The following is a 25,298-nucleotide window of genomic DNA, read 5'->3' on the forward strand; positions in this document are numbered from 1 at the left end:
AGGTGTGGTGAGAGTTAGGAGGTAGAAAGGAGTAGCCAATAGATTCGACATCGTCAAGTCAACTGTTTGACAGCAAGGTTTAATTTTTCCCCCAATTACAGTTGACATTCATTATTATGTTTCAGATGTACAGCATAGAGGTTAGACAACTATATGTTACTAGGTGATCCCAATAAATTTAGTACCCACATGACAGATACATAACTGTAACAATATTATTAACTATATTTTCTATACTGTACTTTATATCCCTGTGACTATTTTGTAACAACAGCAGGGTTTTTTAAGGGTAGTATTTCAAGCTCTAACCCTCAAACTTTCCGATCAGGAAGTAGTACATTTTATCCAAAGAAGATGAGTCTCTTGGGAAGTTAATAAATTTATTAAAATTCAATCAGAAATGGTCATTTCAACAATGTCAAATTATTCATTCATAATGGGAGATAGCTCATATCATTCATCCAACATCTCCTTCCCAATATTAAATAATATTTGTCTATTGTATACATTGTAAGAGGGGTATTTGATTTTCTTTCCTTCAGTCTCCATTGAAGCATAGCTCATCACGCCTTGTCCTTTTTGGATATCAGGTCCACGGTCTGTTAGAGCTTTCTGGTATCAGGTCCACAGCCTCTGGATTCCCAGACTGATTCTAGGACTCTCTTAGTATTCCCAGAATTTCCACGCTTTCATTGTGGACTTGGGAGTTCTTGGCTATTTCCCCTCTCTATAATCCACAATGTTCGGTGAGGCTATACACAGAACTTTTTACCACGACCTTTACTTTTGTGCCATGTTGAAAGTGGAACTTCTCTCTGAGGCTTGTGGTCTTCTCTATAACCTGGATACAAGTCTAGATATTCTTGGACATGTTTTCCAGCTCTACGAAATTTCTGTTATCTTTTCCAAATGAAACAGGGTGGGAGGAGTAAGGTGCTGGGTAACTTCTTTGGAATCAAGGCAGCATCAAAACTAATTCCCAAGTTCTTAGATCCATGACCACCCTTCCCACACCAATGTACATCCAGTGCCTAGGGTGATTCCTGGTATATAACAAGTGTCCAATAAATTAGCTTTTTCCTGTTTATGTAAATATTACATGCTTATTAGAAAGAAAAACTTAAAAGTATAGGAAAAGCGCAGAAAGTCAAAGAAACAAAAAATATCTGATACTTCACCAACTCTGAAGTAACCATTGTTAATGCTTTGGAGACTATTTTCATTCATGGCTCTCAAAAGTTCACACATATATAGAGTTTTACACATAGTTTTATACCATACATGCTGCACTTACATTTTTATTTTTTTCCCAGTCTTTTCCCCTACTTATCTCCCAACTTCTCTTCTTCTCCTCCCTTCAAATTAACCAATATTAACAGTATGGTGTATATTCTTCCATATTTGTTTCTGTTCTCATCTAATCACATAATACACATAAATACATGAATGGGTTAACCATTTAACAAAAATGAAATATTGTACATATACCTATTTGTAATAAAGCAATTACTTGTCATAAATTGTGGAAAAACCTTGAAATCAACTAGTGTGGATATAATTCATTTAAAAAAAATTACTCTCATGCTATTCCATATACCAGGGTATATCACAATTTATCCAACCATTCACCTATTAATGGCCATTTATTTTGTCTCCAGTTGGGTTTCTTCTTTGCCTCTACAAACAATACTTCAATAAACATCCTTTTTTCTGTGTATTCTTTGCATTGATGCTGTTAATTATGTAGGACAGATTCCCAAAAGTGAGACTTCTGGGTCAAAGCATTTTAAAAGTTTTACTTAAAAAATTAAATGTGTATTTCTGGACTGCTGGTGGAAATAAAAGTTGATATAACCTTTTGGTAAGAGTACATGGTTTCCCAAACCCCACTAACAAAAGATCTCTAAATTTGCTAACTTCATGAAGTGAAAGTGAGATCTGATTGGATGTTTTAATTTGCGTTTCCCTGAGTTCTATATAGATTCATAATATTTTCACAGGTTAGTGATCATTTGGAGTTGTTTTCTATCAGTAGCCCTCCAGTCCAGATGGGTTAAAGACTTCAATGTAAAAAATAAAATGATCAAAATCTTAGAAACAGATTTAGGCGACTATGTATAAACTAGAGGTTAAGGAGACTCTTTTAACTAAAAGAGTAAATAAAGAATTAAAAAAAAAGGTATGTTTTAAAATAAAAAAAATTTTAAAAATGTGGTGACGTCTTTTACTATATAAAACAAGTATAAAGACAAATGTTAGATTAAGAAAAACTATCTGCAACACACGACAAAGGATTAATTCCTAAAATACAATAAAGAGCACCTCCAGATTTATAAGACAGACAAATCAATAGAAAAATAGACAAAAAATATATAGGCAATTCATTGAAATAACTTGTTAAATGAATAATGTATGAAATCTGGATGAAAGTTTTCATTTGTACATTTCATTCTATAGTGAGTTTTCTTATAACTTCTAAGATTTAATATTACTAAATGCTTTTCCTCACACATGTTTATAATGTATTTTATGGTGTATTTTCTGGCAAATTGCTTCTGAAAGTCTTCCCACATTCATTAAATATACAGTTTATTCTTCTTCTTGTGGAGTAGACATCTGGATGAGTTATTATTCTCTACATTAACTGAGTTTCTCTTTGATGTATTTTTTGATGTACAGTAAGGCTTGAGCTACTCCTGAAGGCTTTTCCACATTCATTACATTTATAGGGCTTTTCTCCAGTATGCATCCTCAGATGTACAGTAAAGTCTGAATTAGTTCTGAAGGCTTTTCCACATTCTTCACATTTATAGGGCTTCTCCCCAGTATGAATTCTCTGATGTAGAGTTAGCTGTGATAGAGTAATACAACCTTTTCCACATTCCTTACATGTATAGGGTTTTTCTCCAGTATGTGTTCTCCAATGCACTGTAAGGTATGAACCCCTCCTAAAGGCTTTTCCACAGACATCACATTTATAGGGTTTCTCTCCACTATGGATTTTCTGATGTTCTGTGACATGTACCATCTGGCTAAATGCTTTCCCACAATCATTACATTTAAATGGTTTCTCTCCAGTATGTGTTCTCTGATGGGTATTAAATCCTGAGTTACTTGTGAAAACTTTCCCACATTCATTACATTTATAGGGTTTTTCTCCAGTATGCCTTCTTTGATGCACAGTAAGCTGTGATGTATTAGTGAAAGCTTTCTCACATTCATTACATTTATATGGTTTTTCTCCAGTATGGGTCCTTTGATGTACAATAAGGTATGACTTAGTCCTGAAGGATTTCCCACAATCACAGCACTTATAGGGTTTCACTCCAGTATGAATTTTCTGATGCTCCTTGAGATTTACCATTTTGGTGAATGCTCTCTCACAGTCAGTACATTTATATGGTTTCTCTCCAGTATGAATCCTTTGATGTACAGTTAAGTGTGATTTTATTCTGAAAGATTCCCCACATTCATTACATAGATAAGGTTTCTCTTCAGTATGAATTCGTTGATGTATAATTAGAGATGAAGAACGCATGAAGGCCTTGCCACATTCATTACATTTATAAGGTTTCTCTCCTGTATGCATTCTGTGGTGTACAGTAAGGCATGAATAATTAATGAATGCTTTCCCACATTCATTACATTTATAGGGTTTTTCTCCTGTGTGAATTCTCTGATGTTCTGTGAAATTTGCTATACGATTGAATGCTTTCCCACATTCATTACATTCATAGGGTTTTTCCCCAGTATGAGTTCTTATATGTACAATAAGGCTTGAATTGCTTCTATAGGCTTTTCCACATTCATTACATCTAAAGGGTTTCTCTCCAGTATGAATTCTCTGATGAACGTTAAAAATTGTGGTATTCTTGAAGGATTTCCCACACTCATTGCATTTATATGGTTTCTCCTCAGTATGGGTCTTCTGATGTACGCTAAGATATGACTTATTCCTGAAGGCTTTCCCACAATCATTACATTTGTAGGGTTTCTCTCCATTGTGAGTTTCTTGATGTCGTGCAAGTTTTGATTTATCACTAAAAGCTTTCCCACATTCACTACACTTATAGGGCTTCTCTCCAGTTTGAATTCTCTGGTGCTGATTAAGGCGGGCACACTGGCTAAAAGATTTTCCACAGACATTGCATTGATAAGGTTTCTCCTTAGTATGAATTCTCTGATGTACCATAAGTGATGAAGAAGCAATAAAAGTCTTTCCACATTCGTTACATTTATAGGGTTTTTCTCCAGTGTGAATTTTTTTATGTTGACTAAGATATGAAGGCTGACTGAACATTTTCCCACATTCATTACATTCATAAGGTTTTTCTTTAGTGTGAGTTCTCTGATGTTGACTGAGTAATGACCTATAACGAAAGGACTTTTCACAGGCACTACATTTATAGGGTTTTTCTTTATTATTGTTTTTTTCCCCTAAAGTAAGTTCTGAAGTAGGCCTTACAGCTTTGCTGCCTTCTGTATCCTTGCAATTTTTCTTCTCCAAATGGGTATCTGAATTCAAATCTAAATTCTCTGTGAAATTTTCTTCATGTGTTTGGCATTTTCTATGGGGCTCTTCTGTGATAACTCCTGGTTCTGGAAAAACAATAGACCCAAATCTAAAGCCTCTTTGACCAGTGGAAATTTTCTTGTGTATAACTATTCTCTGGCCCTGACTCTCCTGACTATTTTGCAGTCTTGATATCCCATCATTCCATTTCCATAATCCTCCCATTCTGGAGTTCCATAGACCATTCTCTGCGAGTTTCTCTACTATAGTCTCCTGTAATAAATCTTCAGAGATATCCTCTATTACTATTGCATTCTTGGTTGCAGGTTTGGTCTCCAACTCTGGGGGGGAAAAGAAAAGTCAAATGAGCCCATGTCCTAAGTTGGGGAGCTCTCACTAAAAATGAATAATAAAAAGGGAACCTTGGGTTGATAATAAATATGTGGTTTTAACTGCTTGCAAACTGGCCTTGTTTTCTAGGAAGAAAGAGGTAGAGTTAAGGGAGGTTGCTAGAGCAAAGAACAAAAGTAGTAAATTCAAGGAGTTTCTCCTCTATGAAAAAGTAATCATTCATGCTAAAGCTCCTAGAATCTAAGTCTCTCAAATAGTTCTTTTTTCATTCCGTTTAGAGTCAACTTGTTTAGAGAGCATTCTTCATAAGTTGTGACTACCTTGCTTCTCATTTACTCCACAAACCAGATATTTGCCCCCAACCATACTTTCTATCTTTCTATTTATTCTCATTCTTTGCTGACTAGCTAATTTTTCTTTCTTTCTTTTTAAAATTTTCGTTCTTTTTTTTTTGGGGTGGGGGGAGTGAGGGCATTCTCAAATTTCCCTGTCATAGTAGCTTATTCAAGTTTTTGTTACATAACTTTTAAAAAAACTTTTAGGGAAAAGGACACTAACCTTTCAGAAAACAGGCTGAACTACAAACTAGTAAAAATTAATTTTTGTGGTTATTGATATTTCAAACAGTGATAATTATTAGAAATAGTTTTATAACCTTTTTATGTCTTGAAAACATTTCTGACAGTTTGTCAAAATTCATTTTTTGCATATGCAACTTAATATTTCACTTTTTAAAACTTTTTATGCTTTTATATTTCTAATTCATTTATAGGTAATTGCACCTAAATATTTACAAACAAATTAGATCAAAATCTTTTGTGGATAGTAGAATGGTTTTATGACTGTAAAACTTATGGTATGGACTCATAGGGCTGGTCAAAGACTTGAATTCAGGGCCAACAAAGAAGAAAACCCTATAACGCAAGCACTGAAACCCAGCTCACTTAAATGCCTAGTTGAATCAAGGTGACTAAAGACTGTTAGAGCCTCAGATCCTAGCAGCTTACCAAAAAACAAACATTAATCCTCTATGTAAAGAGATTACATAATCCAGAACCTCAAATTATTGTTATAGGTTTTCACATTCAATGCCTGACAATGAAAAATAACAGGCATACAAAGACATAAAAACAATATGAGAAAAAAATTCAAGAACAAAACATAATAAAAACAGATCTAAAAGGGATCCAAATAATTGAGGTCTTAGACATGAACTTTTAAAATAACCATGATTAATATATTGAAGAAAACAAGACAAGATTAATAATTTCACAAATAATTGGAAAGTATAAAATAAGAACAAAATGGTAATTCTGGAAAATAAACAAATTAAGAACTAAGGATAGGCTAAAAGCAGATAAGGCATGTGAGAGTGTTAGCAAAATGGGAAATAGGTCAGTAAAATATATCTACACTGAAGCACAGAATGATGAAAAACTTGAAAACATTATTTTAAAAAGCATATGAGACACACAGGATAGAATAAAAAAGTCTATCACAGGTGTAAAAAAAGAACCCTAGAAGGCTAGAAAGAGAAGAGAGGATGGGATGCAAGCAAATTCAAAGAAATAATGCCCAAGAATTTTTCAAAACAGATTAAAAAAATATCAAATCACATGTTCTACAAATCAAATAAATTCTATGTAGGAGTAATACAAAGAAAATTATACTAAGGCACACAGTGGTAAAAATATTGAAAATTAAAATCTTTTAATTTTCAGCCAGCGGGGGCAAAAAAAAGACATTTCCTTCAAGAAGTGACAGATAAGAGGCTACAAATTACAGCCAAATCCGGCCCACTGCATGTTTTTGTATAGCCAGGAAGAATAGTTTTTGTATTTTAAAATGGGTGAGAAGTATACCAAAATAATAATGTATTGTGACACAATAAAACGATATAAAATTCAAATTTCAGTGTCCATAAATGAAGGTTTAGCAAAACACAGTCATATTCTTTGTTTAAAATATTGTCAGTGGATGCTTTTGTGCTATAATGGCAGAATTGAGTTGTTGCTACAGAGACATTAAGGTCCCACAAAGCCTAAAATACCCACTTTTCACAAAAGGTTTGCTAACTCCTAAATCAGAGAGATGGTTGACTTCTCAACAGATTCTATGTAATAAGACAGAAAACAATGGAATGATACCACCAAAATGCTGAAAGAATATAACTGCCAACCTAAAATTCTAAATTTACCAAAAATACTATTCAAAAATGAAGGCTAAATATCCCATAGTCAACACATTTATAAACGTATCTCCATTCTTAACAACAACCATCTCATTTTGATTCATAAACTGAAGTTCAACATGGTTAACTAAAGCTCATAAATGACAGATCCAGGTTTGAATCCAGGTGTTAAAAGTGAGAACTCTACCCTCATTACAATCTTTCTGCCATAATTAAGTATCACCATGGTTCCAGATACCTACTCTCACCATGCCTCTTATTTCTTTAGTTCTGGTGGCTAGAATCCAGTTTCTTAATAGTCTCCAGCCTTCCTCACTTAACTTCCCACGTGCTGAAGGTTCTTATTCAGTTTTCCTATCTCTTTTCCTTTTAGAGATGGGCCTTTTGCCTCCAAACACAGCTCAATGGTTTGAAATATACCACCTAGTCAGACATCTTGCCTTGTGGAACTTCACTGTTATGTCAGACTCTCAGAGGTAGACATTCTGTTCTTACTGGATTTTCCTGAGGCCTGTGCCCTGGAATTACCCCTCTTTCAACTTATTTCCAGGCTGTGGTCCTGTCTCCTTTTCTCTGAAGCATAGTGACAAGAACACAGACTTAGTTATACATATTAATTTCCAAATACCAGTTGTGACAATAATTGTAAGCATTTTACTGCTTTGAGCTCCAGTTTCTTGCTGTTATACAGAGGTACATGTCTACTATATAGAGTTATTTTAAAGGTCACATTCAACGAGATTATATAAGTAAAAATATATATAGTCACAGGATGTGGAGTACAGCATAGGGAATAGAGTCAATGGAATTGTAACAGCTGTATACGATGTCAGAGGGGTAGTAGATTGGGGGAGGGGTTATCACTTTGTGAGGAGTGTACATGTGTAACTATTACATTGTTTTGTACACCTGAAACTAATAAAAAAAAAGAAGGGAAAAATGCTTCTCAATAACCTGAGGGCCAAAGACCTCACAATGGAAATTATCAAATACTTTGAACTCAATAATTATGAAGGTACTACATAAAAAAGGGGTGACATAGTCTTGATAGCTTTAAATACATTAGAAAAAAAGAATGGCTGAAAATCAATGATATAAGTATCCAACTTAAGAAGTTAGAAAAGATCAGCAAATTAAAGCCTAAGAAGGTAAAAAATAATGAAATAAGAAAGCAATGAAATAAATCAAATACACAATAGAAATGATAAAAATTATTCTTTAAAAGCCAAATAAGACTGATAAACCCTAGCAAAACTGATTAAAAGAGAGAAGACAAAAAATATCAGAAATGAAAAGGGAGATATCACTTCAGAATCACAGACATTTAAAAGACTGACAGCATGCCAAAAAATTTAAATTTTAGGTTAAATGGATCAATTCCTAGATAAACATAATTTACTAAACTGAAACAAAAAGAAATAGGAAATACAAATAGTTCTATAATTACAAAAGGAATAGAAGCTGTAATTAAACACCTTCCACAATAAAAACTTCAGGTCAACATGGCTTTCCTGGTGAACTCTATGTACTAGAAAATATATAACTTTCACTTTTCTCTCACAATTTTTTATTGTCCTCACAATAAGCTTATGGCCTTGCTTTGCATAATATTTTCCTGAGAATACAGAAGCTATCATAATAAAATGCCTCTATCTTCCCATCACCAGTCAAACTGTTATCTGCCTGCACCCAACTTCTCCATCTTTCCTAATGTTATAGTAGAGGAGGTGGCTTCCCTGCCTATCAAATGTAAATCTCTCCATTTCCATTCTAGATTTTAATCCCCTTTCACCTTCTCACACACTTTAGTTCTTCAGTGATCCCATCATTGTCTTGTTACATCAATCTCTCCCTCTCCTTTGGGTCATCATTCCCATCAGCACTCAAACATGTCATAAGAACTCCCATCTCAAAAATATAACAAAAGAGTTTTTTCTTCATCCTGTACTTTCCTCTAGCCACTGCTCAATTTCTATTTCCCTCTTCACGGCAGGGAGGGAACCCTTCTCTAAAGAGTCATCTAAAGCTATCTCCAATGTCTATTTTTCATTCACTCTTTAAAAAATATATGGTATTTGATATATAAAAACAATACATATAACACATATGCAAGTTATGGATGGCATCATAAAATGAATACTCAAATGAACTAGAATCCACTTATTTTTTTCCATCTCCACTATCACCCTAATCAAAGTTACTACTGTCTCTTGCCTAGATTATTCTTAATTGATTATCTGACTTATGCCCTTAAATTCAATTTCCATAAACAGAGTTATGAGTTATTTCCTCAAATTCCTTGATTAAAATCTTTCAGTGCCTTCACACTCACTTTGATTAAAATCCAAACTCCTTACCAGTCTACAAATCCCTGAAGAGGCAGTCTCCTGTCTAATTCTCTAATCTTATTCTATACCAGTCTCCCTCTCATTTATGCTGCTGTCACAGCAGCTTCCTTCGATTTCTAGAACACATTGCATTCTTTTCTGTATCAAGTTATTTACCTGGAATGCTCTCTTTTGCTCTTCCCATGGCTGGCTTCTTCTGATTGGTCAAGTTGCAGCTTAAATGTCACGTCCTCAGAAGACCTCTCTGAGCACACTATCTGAAGGAGGCACCCTCATTCTCCATCCCAATTAAACTCTTTCATATCCCCCAGTTTATCTCATAGCTAAAAGTTACTACAACCACTATTTAGCGTGTTTTTGTTTATTTACTTGTTATTTATCGATTTCTCAAAATTTAATCTTCATGAGGGCAGGGACCTGGTCCATCCATCTTACTTACTGGAAACCTAGTATTTAACTGCATATATAGCTGACTCCATTTTAAAACTAATCCGCCTGAACCCCTGACCCCTCTCCCCTTTCCCTCCGGGTGGAGTATGGAATGTGTACATTGACTCTGGGTTAATCGTGAATCCTTCCTCCAGGGCAAGGTGCCCTCAATGTTATCTCACTCCCGTGCCAGAGTCCCCAGTATCTGGTCCCTTTCCCCTTGAGCACCCCTGCATTCCTTCCAGAGTCCTAGGTCCACTTCTTATGTGGGTATAAAATGGTGGTCTTGTGGGTGAATGAGGCGGGGATCCATTTTGTCCTGCTGCCACCCAGTACTGTGTTTCTCTAAGTAAGTTTCCTATTAAAACTCTTTAAACCAACCAGCTGTACTTGTCTGCTTTGTTCTTTGGCCTCTTGGATTCTTTCACATTTGGGGGCTGCTTTCCATACACGGCCTTTTTAGGAAACACTAACAGATGTTAATACATATTGATTAAATACAGTATTTTGATTCACGACTGATCTCTTTTTGTATTCTCAATTAGTTAAGAACCTGTAGGAGGGGAAGAGGGTTCCCCCAAAGTTACAGCAGTCTTATAAATGAAGTTAAATAATGAATAAGTAGGTTTAGCTTTAAAGAAATCAGAGCAGATTCTCAAGAAAACATTTTCAAGAAAATTAATGAAGGAGAGAGATGTCAGATAATGAACAATTTACACAAATGGTTAGACAAAGAAAAAATACACATTTAACTGGAGAGAATAGAACTGAAGGGGATATTTTATGCATATTTGAAATGAAAAAGGAATAAAGGAACAATTATGAAAATCATGAACCCAAGAAAGCAAAATAGGATGGAATGGGAACCAAAAGTAGAGGACAGAGAGAGGGGGAGAGGGAAAAAGAGAGGGAAATGGAGGGAGAGAGGGAAGGAAAGAGAGAGAAGAGGTATATGGAAGAATCTTCTCCTTTGAGATAGCTTTGAGAAAAGATAATCCTTCCTGCCAAATATTTTAGATACTCTGTTTCATCCACGGAATAAATCCCATCCTCCTGGTTATAACTCACCTGGACAGGGGATTCTTGAAATTTCTCTCACTACCACCCATGGTCCTTTTCCATCCTCCAAATGAGCTATCATGTCTGGTTTGGAAACTGCAAGCCCTGTTCAGAGAAAAATGAAGGGGATTTCATTGTGCCTATGAGCAAGGACTACTGCCAAATTCAGTCTCATTTCTTCTTTTGCTTTTAATAATATTTTTTTGAAAGATTTTATTGGGGAAGGGGAACAGGACTTTATTGGGGAACAGTGATACTTCCAGGCCTTTTTTCCAAGTCAAGTTGTCCTTTCAATCTTAGTTGTGGCGGGTGCTGTTCAGCTTCAAGTTGTTGTCCTGTCAGTCTTAGTTGTGGAGGGCACCGCTCAGCTCCAGGTCCAGTTGCCGTTGCTAGTTGCAGGGGCGCAGCCCACCATCCCTTGCAGGAGTCAAACCGGCAACCTTGTGGTTGAGAGGATGAGCTCCAACCAACTGAGCCATCCGGGAGCTCAGCGGCAGCTCAGCTCAAGGTACCATGTTCAATCTTAGTTGCAGGGGGCGCTGCCCACCATCCCTTCCGGGACTCGAGGAATTGAACTGGCAACCTTGTGGTTGACAGCCCTGTGCTCCAACCAACTGAGCCATCTGGGAGGCAGCTCAACTCAAGGTGCCCTGTTCAATCTTAGTTGCAGGGGACCAAGCCCACCATCCCTTGCAGGATTTGAGGAGTTGAGTCGGCAACCTTGTGGTTGAGAGCCCACTGGCCCATGTGGGAATCGAACCGGCAGCCTTCGGAGTTAGGAGCACAGAGCTCCAACCGCCAGAGCCACCGGGCCGGCCCTCAGTCTCATTTCTTAATCTCCTGTGCAGAGTAGCACTATAGGAAGTTCTAGAGATGCACTATTCAAGATAGTTGCCAATGGTCACATGTGGTATTGACATTTGAATTTAGTTAAAATTATGTACAATTTAAAATTCAGTTCTTCAATTGGACTAGCCAGATTTCAAGTGCTGAATAGTCACAAGTGGTTAGTGCTTGCTATATGGCACAGCACAGACATAGAACATTCCCATCACAGCAGAACATTCTATTGTACAGTGGTGTCATAGAGAATTACAAAGGTATCTCCATGAAGCTCAACACTATAACCCCAAGTTTGCTGGGATAACAGATCATGGGAATAATCTGAGTTTAGAAAGAAAAGGAACATATTTGTTACTTTCTTTTTAGAGATACTGATAACTCTCGTTTATGGAAATCACTAGGAAAAAACGTTCGCCCTAAATCTGAGGGACTGTCAATAATCTCCAAGATTCCAATGAAATATGTATTTCTTACTGTACAATAGGTAGATCATTTAGTTAAGAGTGAGGAACAGCAAAACTCACAAAATATGCTAAGATTATGAGATTTTAATGCCTAAACTCGAACCCAAAATTCAGTTGAGTACCTATGAGACCCTCTATCTTCAGCCAACCTGGTCACATGGGCAGATACATGGACACAGAAGCTATCCTTACCCAGGGAGACAAGATTCCTGTAATTCTCTAGCATCACATCCTTGTGCAGGTCCCTCTGTGGAGGGTCCATCAACCTCCACTCTTCCAACGTGAAGTCTACAGCCACATCTTTAAATGTCACTGATTCCTAAAATAAATAGACTGTGATCACCCAGGGATTATACAGTTCGATCTACTAGGCAGAAGAATTTACACAAAATGGGGGGAAAACTCCAGAAATCAGAATCACCCTATGACTGTGGAGGTCACCCAGTTCAAACCTTTAAAGGACGTATGAATCTCCCCAGTGACAAGAACTTAAAAGCACAAGAGGAAGCCCATTCCATTTTTAGAGTTTGACATAACAGCAGGATATATTTTTAATACTAATTCAAATCTGGCTTTCTGTAACTTCTAAATATTGGTCCTACGATATAATGGAGTCAAACAGCATGGCTTCCTCCTTCTCTACAAAGTCTTTAAAATATTTGATAACAGCTAGTAGTTTCCACCCTAATCATCTTTTTGCCCTCAAAATCCTGGCCTATATATATGAGGTCAGACAATTAAGTTCGCGAACTCATCCTAGAAAAAGTGCTACATACCTCACTGCTGAATATCACTACGGTCACCTTCGAAGTACTCCCCTTGGGAAGCTATGCACTGACACCAGCGCCTAGTCCAGCCTTCAAAGCAATTCTGGAACTCTTTTTCTGGAATGGCCATCAGAGCTGTCATCGTATTACTCTTGATGTCCTGAATGTCATCAAAATGTCTTCCTTTCAATATTTCCTCTATCTTCGGGTAAAGAAAAAAGTCACTGGGGTCCAGATCAGGTGAGCAGGGAGGGTGTTCCAATACAGTTATTTGATTACTGGCTAAAAACTCCCTCACAGACAGTGCTTTGTGAGCTGGTGCATTGTCGTGATGCAAGAGCCATGAATTGTTGGCAAAAAGTTCAGGTCGTCTAACTTTTTCACTCACCCTTTTCAGTACTTCCAAATAGTAAATTTGGTTAACTGTTTGTCTAGTTGGTACAAATTCATAATGAATAATCCCTTTGATATCAAAAAAGGTTAGCAACATCTTTGCAACAAGTTCGTGAACTTAATTGTCGGACCTCGTACATATGTGAATTATTTCTACATACTAGCAATGAACATTCCAGAAAGAAATAAGAAAAAAATCCATTTAAAATAGCACCTTGCCCAAATAAACATAGCAATAAATTAACAAAAAATGTGTAAGACTTATATACTGGAAACTACAAAACATCACTGAAAGAAACTAAAGAATACCTAAAAAAATGGAAATATTCCAAGATTCTTTTTCTTGGAAAACTTAATATTGTTAAGATAGCAGTATTCCCCAAATTGATCAAAAGATTCAACATAAGCCCTATAAAAATTCCATCTGCCTTTTTTGCAGAAATAACAGTGTTAAAAGTAATTATTGGGTCAAATATATGGTGATGGAAGGAGAACTGACTCTGGGTGGTGAACACACAATGGGATTTATAGATGATATAATACAGAATTGTACACCTGAAATCTATGTAAATTTACTAACAATTGTCACCCCAATAAATCTAATTAAAAAGAAAAAAAAGTAATTATTGAAATATTGGTTCTATTCAAATTAAAATTAAATGAAGTTCAATACTTATAAACAGGATGCAGAGTTTAAGAAAGACCCGGAGAGAATCAATCTTCTGCCAGAGACTCCCTCTGTCAGAATCACAAAAATAAACCATATGATTTATTCACCATGTCCAAAATTGTGGTATTTTCTAAGGTTCATGATTCAAAGTCTGAAATCATGAATATTTTATGTTAAAGTCTAAACTGTCATATGTTAAAGGACAATTTTAAGAATCGTTGGTCCAGTAATAAATCTCAAAAACTTTATGTATTAGACTGACTCTCAGAATGTTATTTTCTCATAAAAACAAAAAGAATAATCCAGTTTTATACAAAACATTTTTAGAATAAAACCAACTTTCAAAGTATAATTTTCAAAAACTTAAAAACAAAATTCTAAAAAAAAAAAAGCAAGGGGCTAAACTTCTCTTACATAAAAATTAAAACAAACAAACCATAATTCTCCTAAAAGTATAATCAACACATGTCAAATATTTACTTAAGTCATTAATGAGAGATAAACAGCTTGACAAGTTGGTTCAAAGACATATAAGAAACATATGTATAGATAGTGGAAAAAGAATGCTGGAATAAGATTGCAAAAGTAGATAGAAACCTGGTGAATGTCCTACAGGACAATAAAATTGTAACTTTTGCGATTATCTTTCTCCTAGTAGAAATAATTTGTTTTTTTTCAGTCTTCTACAAGTTAACATCTAACTTCGAGGGTCTGGATGTTAATCAATAGTAAATACTAAATCAAACACCATAACTTTCCCTGCTATGTCATATGATCCTGAGGCTGATTAGACAACGGTCTAACATGACACTGAAAGGGCATATCTTTTGCCTTATTTCTAACTTTTGTATAATTTTTCTTAACACAATTCATACATTTTTATTTTGATATTTTTTGGGAAAATCAGGTGGATTCTGTGTTCACAAATAAGTAAGTGAGCTTAACAAATATGATGAAATAAAAAGATCTAAACAAATTAAACTCATCTTAATATTCCCACTGATGTTGATGTATTCTTGGTATTTTTAATGGTATGGGGTCTTACAGTGTGAAGCAAGAATCAGAGTATGTGATATATTAGGGCTGCCACCACTGAGAAATGAAATTTGTCAAATTGATGCTACCAGCCGTGGGGTTACCAGAGCTATCAAGCAAGATGGTGTTCATTGTGAACTTGCAATGAACTGGGAGCTTAAGAATTAGAAGCAGGAAGAAAGGAGCATTCCCTTTCTTCCCCTTATATACAATGGTAGGTATTACCTTTACCAATTCTGGTTCTTCTACCTGAAGATGAAGATCTTCATCTGGCTGGGAAACTTCAGGACCCTGAGGGACAGGATAAGATCACTCAGTGATAGGCTGCCTATGCCCTACGGCAGAGCCTCAACCAGCACCAGCAGTCCACTGTGGATGTGGTGGATATGGGATGACCTCTTTTACTCTGTTATTTAGGCCTGAAATTAAGGTCCCATAGTAACATCCAATCATGATCTCCTTTCCCTTTGTTTGAAATAATAACAAACTCACACCAGACTGAGAAAGAAACAACTGCATAGTTTTTAAAGGAGGCGTTTAACAAAGAACCTATAAAAACAAAATAAACTATAATAAGGGGACTTCAAATGCTATATAATTCTTCTTTTTTATATGGGGATGAAATCTATTTCTCAGATAGGTTCTATCTTGCTCAAGAAAATATTTGAAACCTACTAACACCATCAGTTTTCTACAGATGAATCATTACAATGTAGCTACACGTTTCTATAGCTACTCAGGAAATATTTTCAGGGTCCTCTCATAACATTGTTTTCTTCCAAACCTTAGAAACTACTTGTATATCCCTACAAGGGCCTGATTTTATAAATGAAATGAAATTTTTACTATACCGTCTAGTAGTACTTACCAATTTCAGATTTTGTGCCATTTAAAAAAATATGAATAAAACTATTTACTTAAATTTCATTGAGGAAAATGTTATCTTAGTTTTCTCATCTCAAGTTCTTATCTAAAAATAAATAAATATTCACCTTCCGGAGAATTTATGATGATTCTCATATTTATGAATTCATAAATTCATATGAATTTATGATGAACCTCAACCTCTGATAATCAGGGATGGGCTTGATCACGCCAATACTAAACAGATACTTTGGATCTACTAACCGAGTGTAATATTTTGGTTTTTATCTTTTCAAGGGTATATTTTAAGGATTATTTACATGTTACACATCCTGGCTACAAAGAATAAAAGATCACTACTACAGGTTATTATGGATCATTACTATTAGGTTGGTGCAAAAGTCGGTGCAAAAGTAATTCCGGTTTTACAATCATTTTTAATCTTTTAAACCTCAATTACTTTTGCACCAACCTAATATAATTAATTCTGTCTGTTGGCATTACCTGTTTTCTGAATTTATTTAAAAAAATCACTGCTTAAACACAACTCTTATCATATTAATACCCATCTCAAACACACATGCACACATGCATATATACACTTAAATGTCTTCAGGGAAACATTAAAAGATTCAGCTTAAATATCTAATTTCCAGTCCTATCTTTCACAATTTTCCATCTTGAATCACTAGCTCACCCACTGTTCTGTGCCTAAACTCCTTTCTCACCTGAAGAACCTTCACAAATACTCTGACAATTTAAATCCCTTTTGTAATTGGGTGCCAGCTTACATCTAACTATCCTCTTAAGCTTTTCATGACCAATTTAGCCCATACTAATGCTCCGTTTCTTTCCTTACATAGCACTCACCATCTGTCATATTGCTAAGCAACTATCATCCACCTAAATAAATTATGTAACTATTTCTTTTATATGCCTTACCTCAATGAGACTGTAAGCTCCCTACAGCCAAGCACTGTGTATTAAACATCTTCTTCTCTCCATGTCATCTATTAAGCTTGATCACTTCTTAATGGGTAGAAAAGAGGAGATCACTGAGAGTGGGCACAAGGGGAACGGTCCCTATGAATTAAGAGTATGAGTGTGTGTGTGTGTGTGTGTGTGTGTGTGTGTGTGTGTACATATTTTTCCCCCCAAATTTTCCTAAATGAAATTTTCTAGTTGAAAAACATTCCAGTTTACTACCCCATAAATAACCGAAATTTCCTGGGAACAATACAAATTTTAAAATACTAATCAAAAGTAAATTTCCCAGAGTGCCTATCATATCTAAAGATAGACCAGACATTTTTTGAAAGATCCTATGTCTTGAAATTTGGTTCACTATGTGAACCAAAAATAGTGAATTTTCCTATAGATTACAGCCTTTACTCACAAATTAAACAATTTGATTCAGTTACCAGAGGAGTGTGGGTAAGGTAGAGAAGTCACAAGACTTCAGGAAAAGACATGTCCTCAAACCAAGCCAACAGGTCAGAAGTAAAGGAAACCCCAACTTACCAGAGGTCCAACTGAAGAAACCACAGCAGCCATTATCTGTTCTTCTTTGTTCATCTCTGTAGGAGTGGAGTCCTACTACAAAGACATGGCTGAGAAAGAGAAATGAACCATGAAAATCAATCCTGCCGTGAAAAATCTTAGACTCACCAAGTAGGAATCTTAACATACAAGTGAGCATGACTTCCCTAAGAACACAAGAGGACCCCCAAGATCAGTGAGAGAAAAAAAATTCTTGCTCCCAGAGAGTGTGAAAATTTTAATAGTATTAAATGTAGTCACAGCTAGCAGGCCAGACATTGTACAAGGAGCTTTTAAAATACTTTTTCATTTGATCTTCATATCTACCCAATGAGAATTATATATATAGATAAGGAAATTGAGGATTAGAAAAATTACTTATCCAAGGCCACACATGACTCCGAATCTGCCTAATTCCAATGCCCATATCTTTTCCACTAAATTAACTTGCTTTGTGATGTTGTGAAAAGTTGATATAAGTCGAGCTATTTTAAAATGGAACCAGAGCAGCCATTCCAGAGGAAATGCCTTGTACATCTTGCTCCCTGAGCCTTTGGAATGTTTGAACTGGGTAAAATAACCGTTGGCTGGACCATATCAACATTGTCTTATAAATACTTGTTCGTAAAACCAACAGGAAAAGCAGACATCCTGAACACAAGAACTGATGACTATGGACATTCTTTAGAATCAGTAACCAGCGACGTATAGCTAAAAAGTAACTCAGCTTGTTACCAGGAGTTGCATGGCCCCTCAATTAGGGACTTTGTTATGCTTAAACATGGTGAATCTGCTCCTGCCTTGAACCAGCACCTTGCTTCCCATAAGATTCAGTACTGAGTTTTTGCTCGATAAACAGCAGAATTTAATCTAATCATACATACAGACTGTCAATCAGTAGCTCATCTGAAATATTTGCAGTAATGAATGACTATCTTCTGAAAAACAAGAATTATATAAAGCAAGGCTATTATAAATTCAAAGAACATTAGAGACACATGATTTAAATAGATATGAGTATACTAAAACTTAACTTTATTGAAAGTTATTTTCAAGAAGGGCACGGCTCCTAGTCTGGTCTGGTGGTGTCCAAGCTGCAGCAGCCGGAGAGGAGTGGCCGGAACTGCTTGAACATCCACATTTCAGTTTCTGTGCCTATCAAGAGTTCTAATTCATCATGGATAACCTATCATCAGAAGAAATTCAGTTGAGAGCTCACCAGGCTACTGTTGAGACTCTACAAAGTACAAGGAGAATCTTGGGTTTAGCCATTGAGTCTCAGGATGCAGGAATCAAGACTATTTACTATGCTGGATGAACAAGAGGAACAACTAAATTGCATAGAAGAAGGCATGGACTAAATAAATAAAGACATGAAAGAGACAGAAGACTTTAACAGAACTCAACAAGCGCTGTGGCCTTTGTGTCTGCCCATGTAATAGGACAAAGAACTTTGAGGCTGGTAAGGCCTATAAGGCAATGTGGGGAGATGGTGGAGACAACTCTTCTAGCAATGTAGTATCTAAGCAGCCGGGCCGAGTGACAAATGGTCTGCCTCAGCGAGCAACCACAGGAGCAGCCAGCGGCGGATGCATTAATTGTACAACTAATGATGCCAGAGAAGATGAAATGGAAGAGAACCTGATTCAAGTAGGAAATATCCTAGGAAATCTAAAAAATACGGACATGGGCAATGGAATTGAGGCTTAAAATCGGCAAATAGAGAGGATCACAGAAAAGGCAGACACCAACAAAGATTGTATTGACAAGCCAATGGCAGAGCAGAGAAACTCATTGATAGCTAAAGTAGTGCTGTACTTCTTCACCATGTATTCACTTCCTTAGCTCTTCGTTCAAAGTCATTGTCTTTTCAGAGTTTGAAATTTTGGTTCCGCAGTCTTCTAATCAGGAGATAATGTGGAAGAAGGGTGAGGAGTAACAGTCCCCCTATTTTTTAATTTTCTCTCTTTCCCTTGAGGGAAGGCTGCTGCTCAGGTTCTAGTATTTTCTTTCTCAGTTTATACTCTTAGATTGGTCTCCATACATCATATGTAGTGTTGGTTTTTCACCTTCATTTACTGTAGCAGTTTCTTCTGCTTTCAAGATTTGGAAGCACTGCCCAAGACAGCCATAAAAAAGGAAGCTGGGAGCATGGGTGGGGGAGTGCAAGAAGGAGAAGCAAGAGGTAAGAGGTTGTTACCTCAGTAAAACTTTCAGACCACAAAGCAAAAAGTTGCATAGCCACAGTAAAGATTCAGTTGGGGTTAGTTTTTAATTTAAGTTGCAGTTTTTGCTATACATCACAATTTAGGCTAAAACTTGGTTTTGGAGCTTTTATACATAATATTTTTGCTATACATCACAACTTTGCAACCTCCGCTTCAAGAACGAATAGAAAGAGTTTTCTTAAAGTGAGCTTAATTCCTGAACTCTTGGTGATTCATGTATGTAAACAGATTCTGTGATCGCATTTCATATTGCACCATACAGGAATACTTTGTGTAAATGAATAGTGTTTTATTTTCATATTAGTATCATGGTTCCGTTACAGGCCTATTAACCTCATAAATTTGTCATTAGCCTTTGACGAAAAAAATGTAAATATGTATAAATAACATGAGAATTTCTCTCTAAAGTAGGGCTGAACATTTTTTGGAAAATTTTGACAAAGTATATCACGTAAATTCAGATTTACCTCAATGCAAGAATTATGTTTTAGATAGGAAAAAAATCTTGTTTGATCTCAAGTAGTAAAATTGTTAGATTGCTTTGAGTTTCATGTAGATTTAGACTTTTAAAAAGTTAGAATTCTGTTTAACTAAAAGTGACTTGGAAAATTACACCTTTGTTTTGATTACTGAAAATAAAAAGAAAGTTATTTTCAAGCATTCATGGAGCATTTGCTAAAATTAATCATATGCCACAAAGACCACTGACCAAAGAAAATCTCAATCAAAAAGAAGAAATTGAATACACTACATTCTCTAATCATGATGTAGTAGAATTACAAATGTAAATGGAAGTGTGAAGGGAGGGAAAAAAAATAAATCCTCCCAAGTAGCTATTAAGGCAGAGAGAACATTAAAATATAATTGCCAATGAATTAGAAAATAAGAGTATTATAGATTAAAAATGCATGGGTTTCAGCCAAAGCTTTAAAGAGATAATATTTATACCCGTAAGTATTTTCAAGTAAAATATTTAAAAAGAATACAAATATTAAACATTCAAATAAAGAAGAAAAATAATTAACAAGCAAGCCCTAAGGAAGAAATAACAAAGGGAGAAACTAATGAATAAGAAAACAAATAAACAAAAAACAGCTGTGAAAGACAGGAGCTGATTCTCTAAATAATGAAATATACAAGTCACAGGTCAGTCAAAAAAGGGAAAATACCAATTAACCAAAAATAGAAATAAAAAAGGGGCTGTAAAAGATAAAATGTCTTAAAGTTGTATGCCAATAAAAATAAAATTTCCCAAAGGATAGTTGTTTAAAAATTTTCTAAAACTGAATCAAACAGCAGAAAACTTAAGTAGGCCAATATAGCAGACTGCTAATTGCCTTCCAGCATCCAGTCTTCCTTTCTATTTGACAGAGGCTGATCACAAGGCCACCCAGCTAGAGACATTTCTCAACCTCTTTGCAGGCGGGTGTGCCCATGTCACTAAACTGCAACAAATGGGATCTGAATAAAAGAGATGGTATGCAACTTCCAGTTCACATCTTCAAAAGGAAGCTGTTTACCTTACTGTTCCCTGTCTCCCATTACAAAGGCCTGAAATGCACAATATGAGAGGGAACCAGTTTCCATCACAGGGAGGATAACACCCCGTAGGGGCTGGTGGAGCAAAAAGGTGGATAGAACCTGGGTTTCCAGACAACCTAATGGACCAGAGTTGCCTACCCCTACCCACCCTCATCACTGCCAGCCACCTACCAACTCAGACTTATTTATATGAGCGAGAAATTGTATTTCTTGTTCAAACCACTTGGACTCTGCTAAAGCTGCAAAATTAATTTTCCTAACTAAGAGTGAGTGGTCATGAAAGAATAAATTAAAGGTATCGGGTAAGAATATCTTAACAATGTAGAGTAGTTTATTCCATGACACTAGGGTGGTTTCACTAGACACAATGAAAAGATTTTGGTGTAAGAGAAATAATAAGTTTAGGGAAGAAAAACACAGCGTAGTGTGGAGATAAGGCTTGGATAAAGAAAATAATCTGAGAGGATTCCTTATATTGAAGGTTCAAGGTTATTAATAAAAGAGGTTTTCCTTTATACCAGTGTTTCTCTACCTTTTTTCAGACCATGGATTCCTTTGCAGATCTAATGAAAATTATGGCTCTTCTCCCAGAAAACTCACACATATAATTACAGTGGTACCTCGGTTTTCAAATGTAATCCGTTCCAGAAGACCGTTTGAGTTCTGAAACATTTGAAAACAGCCGACAGATAGGCCTCAGGATCTTGCACTCAGTGGAAACCACGTGACATGTTTGACTTCCAAGGTGTTTTCGAAAACTGAAGCATTTACTTCTGGGTTTATAGTGTTCGTAAACAAATGTTCGTCAATGGAGAAGTTTGAAAACCCAGGTACTACTTACTGTAGAAGGGTCTCAAATCTGAGGATACAAAAGCGCTCACAAAGCATGCTTCTTAAAAAGGAAATCATGTGGCTCCATTCAAGACTTAAATCAGGGCCTCTAGGTGTGAAGCACAGAAATCTATGTTTTCACCAAGTACCTTGAGAAGTAGTTTTAAGATAACTCCTGAACCCCAAATTAAAGACCCTTCTTGGGGCGGCCGATTGACTCAGTTGGTTAGAGCGCAGTGCTCATAACACCAAGGTCTCTGGTTCGATTCCCACATGGGCCAGTGAGCTGCACCCTCCACAACTAGATTGAAAACAATGACTTGACTTGGAGCTGATGGATCCTGAAAAAACACACTATTCCCCAATATTCCCCAATAAAAACAAACAAACAAACAAAAAAATCAAAAACTTACTTTCAATATAAAGGTGTTTACCTGAGTTCATGTGTATTGAGGGGTGACAGAGTATTGGGAGATTTCCTAATTAACTTCTATGGAAAATATGTTTATCAAATGATAAGCAATAAACCTTAAAAAAAAAAAAGACCCTTCTTTACACACTTGAAAGTCCTACTGAAATATTTTTACCAAGAGGATTCTAGAGCCCAGGCAAAGCTGTGGTCCTGCATTAGTTCCTTCAGCTGAATTTCTGCTTCATATTTGGTATTTCTTGAACTATTCACCTCCCAGTGTAGAAACAATACTTGTGCCAAGTTTAAACACAATTTAAAACATTAACTGAAACTGTTCTAACAAATATTAACAATGACTACATATCAACACCAATGGATCTTAACTTTTGGGGGGTCCATATGAGAATCTGACCTTGTCCACTGAATAATGCACATGCATGTATGATGCTGCATATCATTTCAGGGAGTTTGAAGTCTGACCCCTCCCAAACCCAAACACTGACCCCCCCCATTAAGAAGTCCATTTTTATAAGGTTGGAAAGAAAAAGGCTGGTTATGAGAAATAATAATAAAAAATACCTTTTTATCCAAAACAGAAAAGCAGACCTGCAGAGTGATTTAAGAATTTTTCAATTCCAAGGAATACAGTAATGGTTTTCTGCATCTTTAAAACTTACTAAGAATGATATGAGTCACCCTTTCTTTTTAAATTTGTAAATATTAATAAATTCCTCCTTGGCAATATGCCATGTAGATAATGCTAGACAAATATGTTTAACATCAAACTTTAAAATAAACATTCTTTAAAAAATTTTATAATCAGAATAAACAATGCTATTTAAAATTTAATATATTCAGTTTGATCTCAATTGTGTAAAATAATGCAGAGAAAAAGACTGCAAGTGAGTAGGTCCAAACTACTGAGACCTCTGAGAACTGGACCTATGATGTTTACCCTTTTTCTACTTTTCTGTACTTTCCAAACCGACAATAAGAAGTATCTATATATATATAGTAGGTTCCTATAGGAATAAAATTCCGGAGTGGCTGTCCACAGCCCCCAGCTTCTAATGTTGGTTTGGCTACTGTAGAAATGTGATTATAGGGAAGTCACTGAAGTACAATGAATCTGTTATTAGCAAATGAGACATTTGCAAATTTGACATTATGCAGAGGATATCTAAGCCATTATTTCCCCAGTCATAATTTCTTAGGTATTTTTTCTGGGTGATGTGACTTTACCCAAACCCTGTCTTCCCAAGCACTGCAGAAGAATTAAGGAGAAACTTCACTTGCGGTGGTTCCTAAACCATGTTCTTGCTGAGAACGGCAGTGCCATGGACCAGACAAGCATTTCCCAACCAAAGCAATGAAACCATTGTCACGTCAGGGAGAGATGAGTGATCTAAAAGTGGTTATCTGAAATGCGGTAAAATGAGCCGGCGAGGAAAAGCCGCCTGGGTTACCCAAAGCCAAGAGAACGTCCACCTGTCAAGTTACCAGATGGCGGGTTCAGAAGTCCGGATGGAGACTGTGCCTTTCCCAGCCTCGCCCTCTTTCCCTAACTGCCCTTCTCTCCCAACTTGGGGGGTCCCCTCCTCCCTCCATCAAAGACCCGGGACTGGGAAGAAGGGGAAGGTCCGGTCGATCCCCCAGCCCGGGCCCCGGCCCGACGCTCCCCACCCCAGCGCGGCGAGGCCGGCCACGCAGGGAAGCGACTGCCTTCAGAGGCCGGCCGGGGGGAGACTGCGTGGAAGGCTGGGCTGGAGACCCAGCCCCAATCGCCTCTCGGGGTGGGCGGGTCAACTCAGGGACTGCGGATCTGGAGGCAACGGCCACGCCCCGGGCGCCGCGGGGAGCCGGGCGCCGAGGGAGGGGTGGCGGGAAAACAAAACCTGGCGCCGGGGATGAGTACCTGGCGGCCCAACTGAGGACAACTGAGGGCACTCGCAGAGCAGGGCGGGAACGCTTCCAGCAATGGCGCCGGCTCGGCTGGGCCCGCGGCCAGCACGCCTGTACGCGTGCGCAACCTGGGCGTTGGAACTACAGTGCCCAGAGTGCTCCGCGCCTCAGCCTTTTTCTTCTTTGTCTGCATTGATGAGGGAATTGGCTGTGTTTATCGACAATTTGGGTGACCTGAAAATTCAAATTGAATACACTTGTATTGAAAGACCACAACTGTGTGTAAAGCTCTGAGACCAAGTACTAGCGTCACAAAGAAGAATGACACAATCCTTGCCTCGCAATATTTCCCTTTAACTAAAGAAATAAAGCCATCGAGAGGTAGGCCTCCTGTAAACTTAGTTAAAATCCCAGCTGCCCGCCGCATAGTTGGTAGGTGTGTGTTCACGCCTTTGCATGTCTTTCATTCAAGTTCTTGACTGAAAAAAATGCCTTCATTATAGTTTCTGGGGTTTTGAACCAGAGCTTGCTTTCTTGGCTTATTCAAATAACACTAATATACAATGTAATTAATGTATTATATGATACAATTAATAAATGTGAATATATCACAATATATTAATAACATCGATTATATATTAATAATGTTTATTAATATTAATATATAATTCTTATATGATTATTTTTAAAGCATGTTTTCTTTTGCCTCAATTCCATGGCTTTCATGCTCAAAGGCCATATTATCCACGTCAGACAGATTCCTCAAGGGCTCTAGGGCAGCTACCACAACAATGAGACTGCTAACATTTATACATAAAGACACGTGTGCTCCAATGTTCATTGCAGCTTTGTTTACAGTGGCCAAGACATGGAAACAACCAAAATGTCCTTCGATAGATGAATGGATAAAGAAGTTG

The 25,298-nt window shown here is 36.7% G+C and overlaps 1 protein-coding gene and 1 pseudogene across 4 annotated transcripts; one reads left to right on the forward strand and one right to left on the reverse strand.

Moving 5' to 3' along the window:
• Positions 1 to 54: 54 nt before the first annotated feature.
• ZNF624 (zinc finger protein 624) lies at positions 55 to 24,479 on the reverse strand. 3 transcript variants are annotated; one of them, XM_081029950.1, is made up of 6 exons: positions 24,395 to 24,479; positions 17,449 to 17,537; positions 15,289 to 15,354; positions 12,391 to 12,517; positions 10,901 to 10,996; positions 55 to 4,854 (listed from the first exon to the last, which is right to left on the reverse strand). In XM_081029950.1, exons 2-6 carry the CDS (start codon positions 17,500 to 17,502, stop codon positions 2,636 to 2,638), a joined length of 2,562 nt encoding a protein of 853 aa, XP_080886076.1. In that variant the 5' UTR covers positions 17,503 to 17,537; positions 24,395 to 24,479; the 3' UTR covers positions 55 to 2,635. The 3 variants fall into 3 exon arrangements, with proteins under 3 accessions (XP_080886076.1, XP_080886078.1, XP_080886077.1); XM_081029952.1 differs by lacking the exon at positions 24,395 to 24,479 and adding an exon at positions 16,870 to 16,956 and having other exon boundaries at positions 372 to 4,854; positions 17,449 to 18,640; XM_081029951.1 differs by lacking the exon at positions 24,395 to 24,479 and having other exon boundaries at positions 372 to 4,854; positions 17,449 to 17,989.
• On the forward strand, positions 18,644 to 19,271 carry LOC308489164 (synaptosomal-associated protein 23-like; annotated as a pseudogene). The gene has a single exon. The product of its transcript is annotated as a synaptosomal-associated protein 23-like (transcript).
• Positions 24,480 to 25,298: the final 819 nt, after the last annotated feature.

Source organism: Rhinolophus hipposideros (assembly GCF_964194185.1).
Source record: "Rhinolophus hipposideros genome assembly, chromosome: 20".
Lineage (NCBI taxonomy): Eukaryota > Metazoa > Chordata > Mammalia > Chiroptera > Rhinolophidae > Rhinolophus > Rhinolophus hipposideros.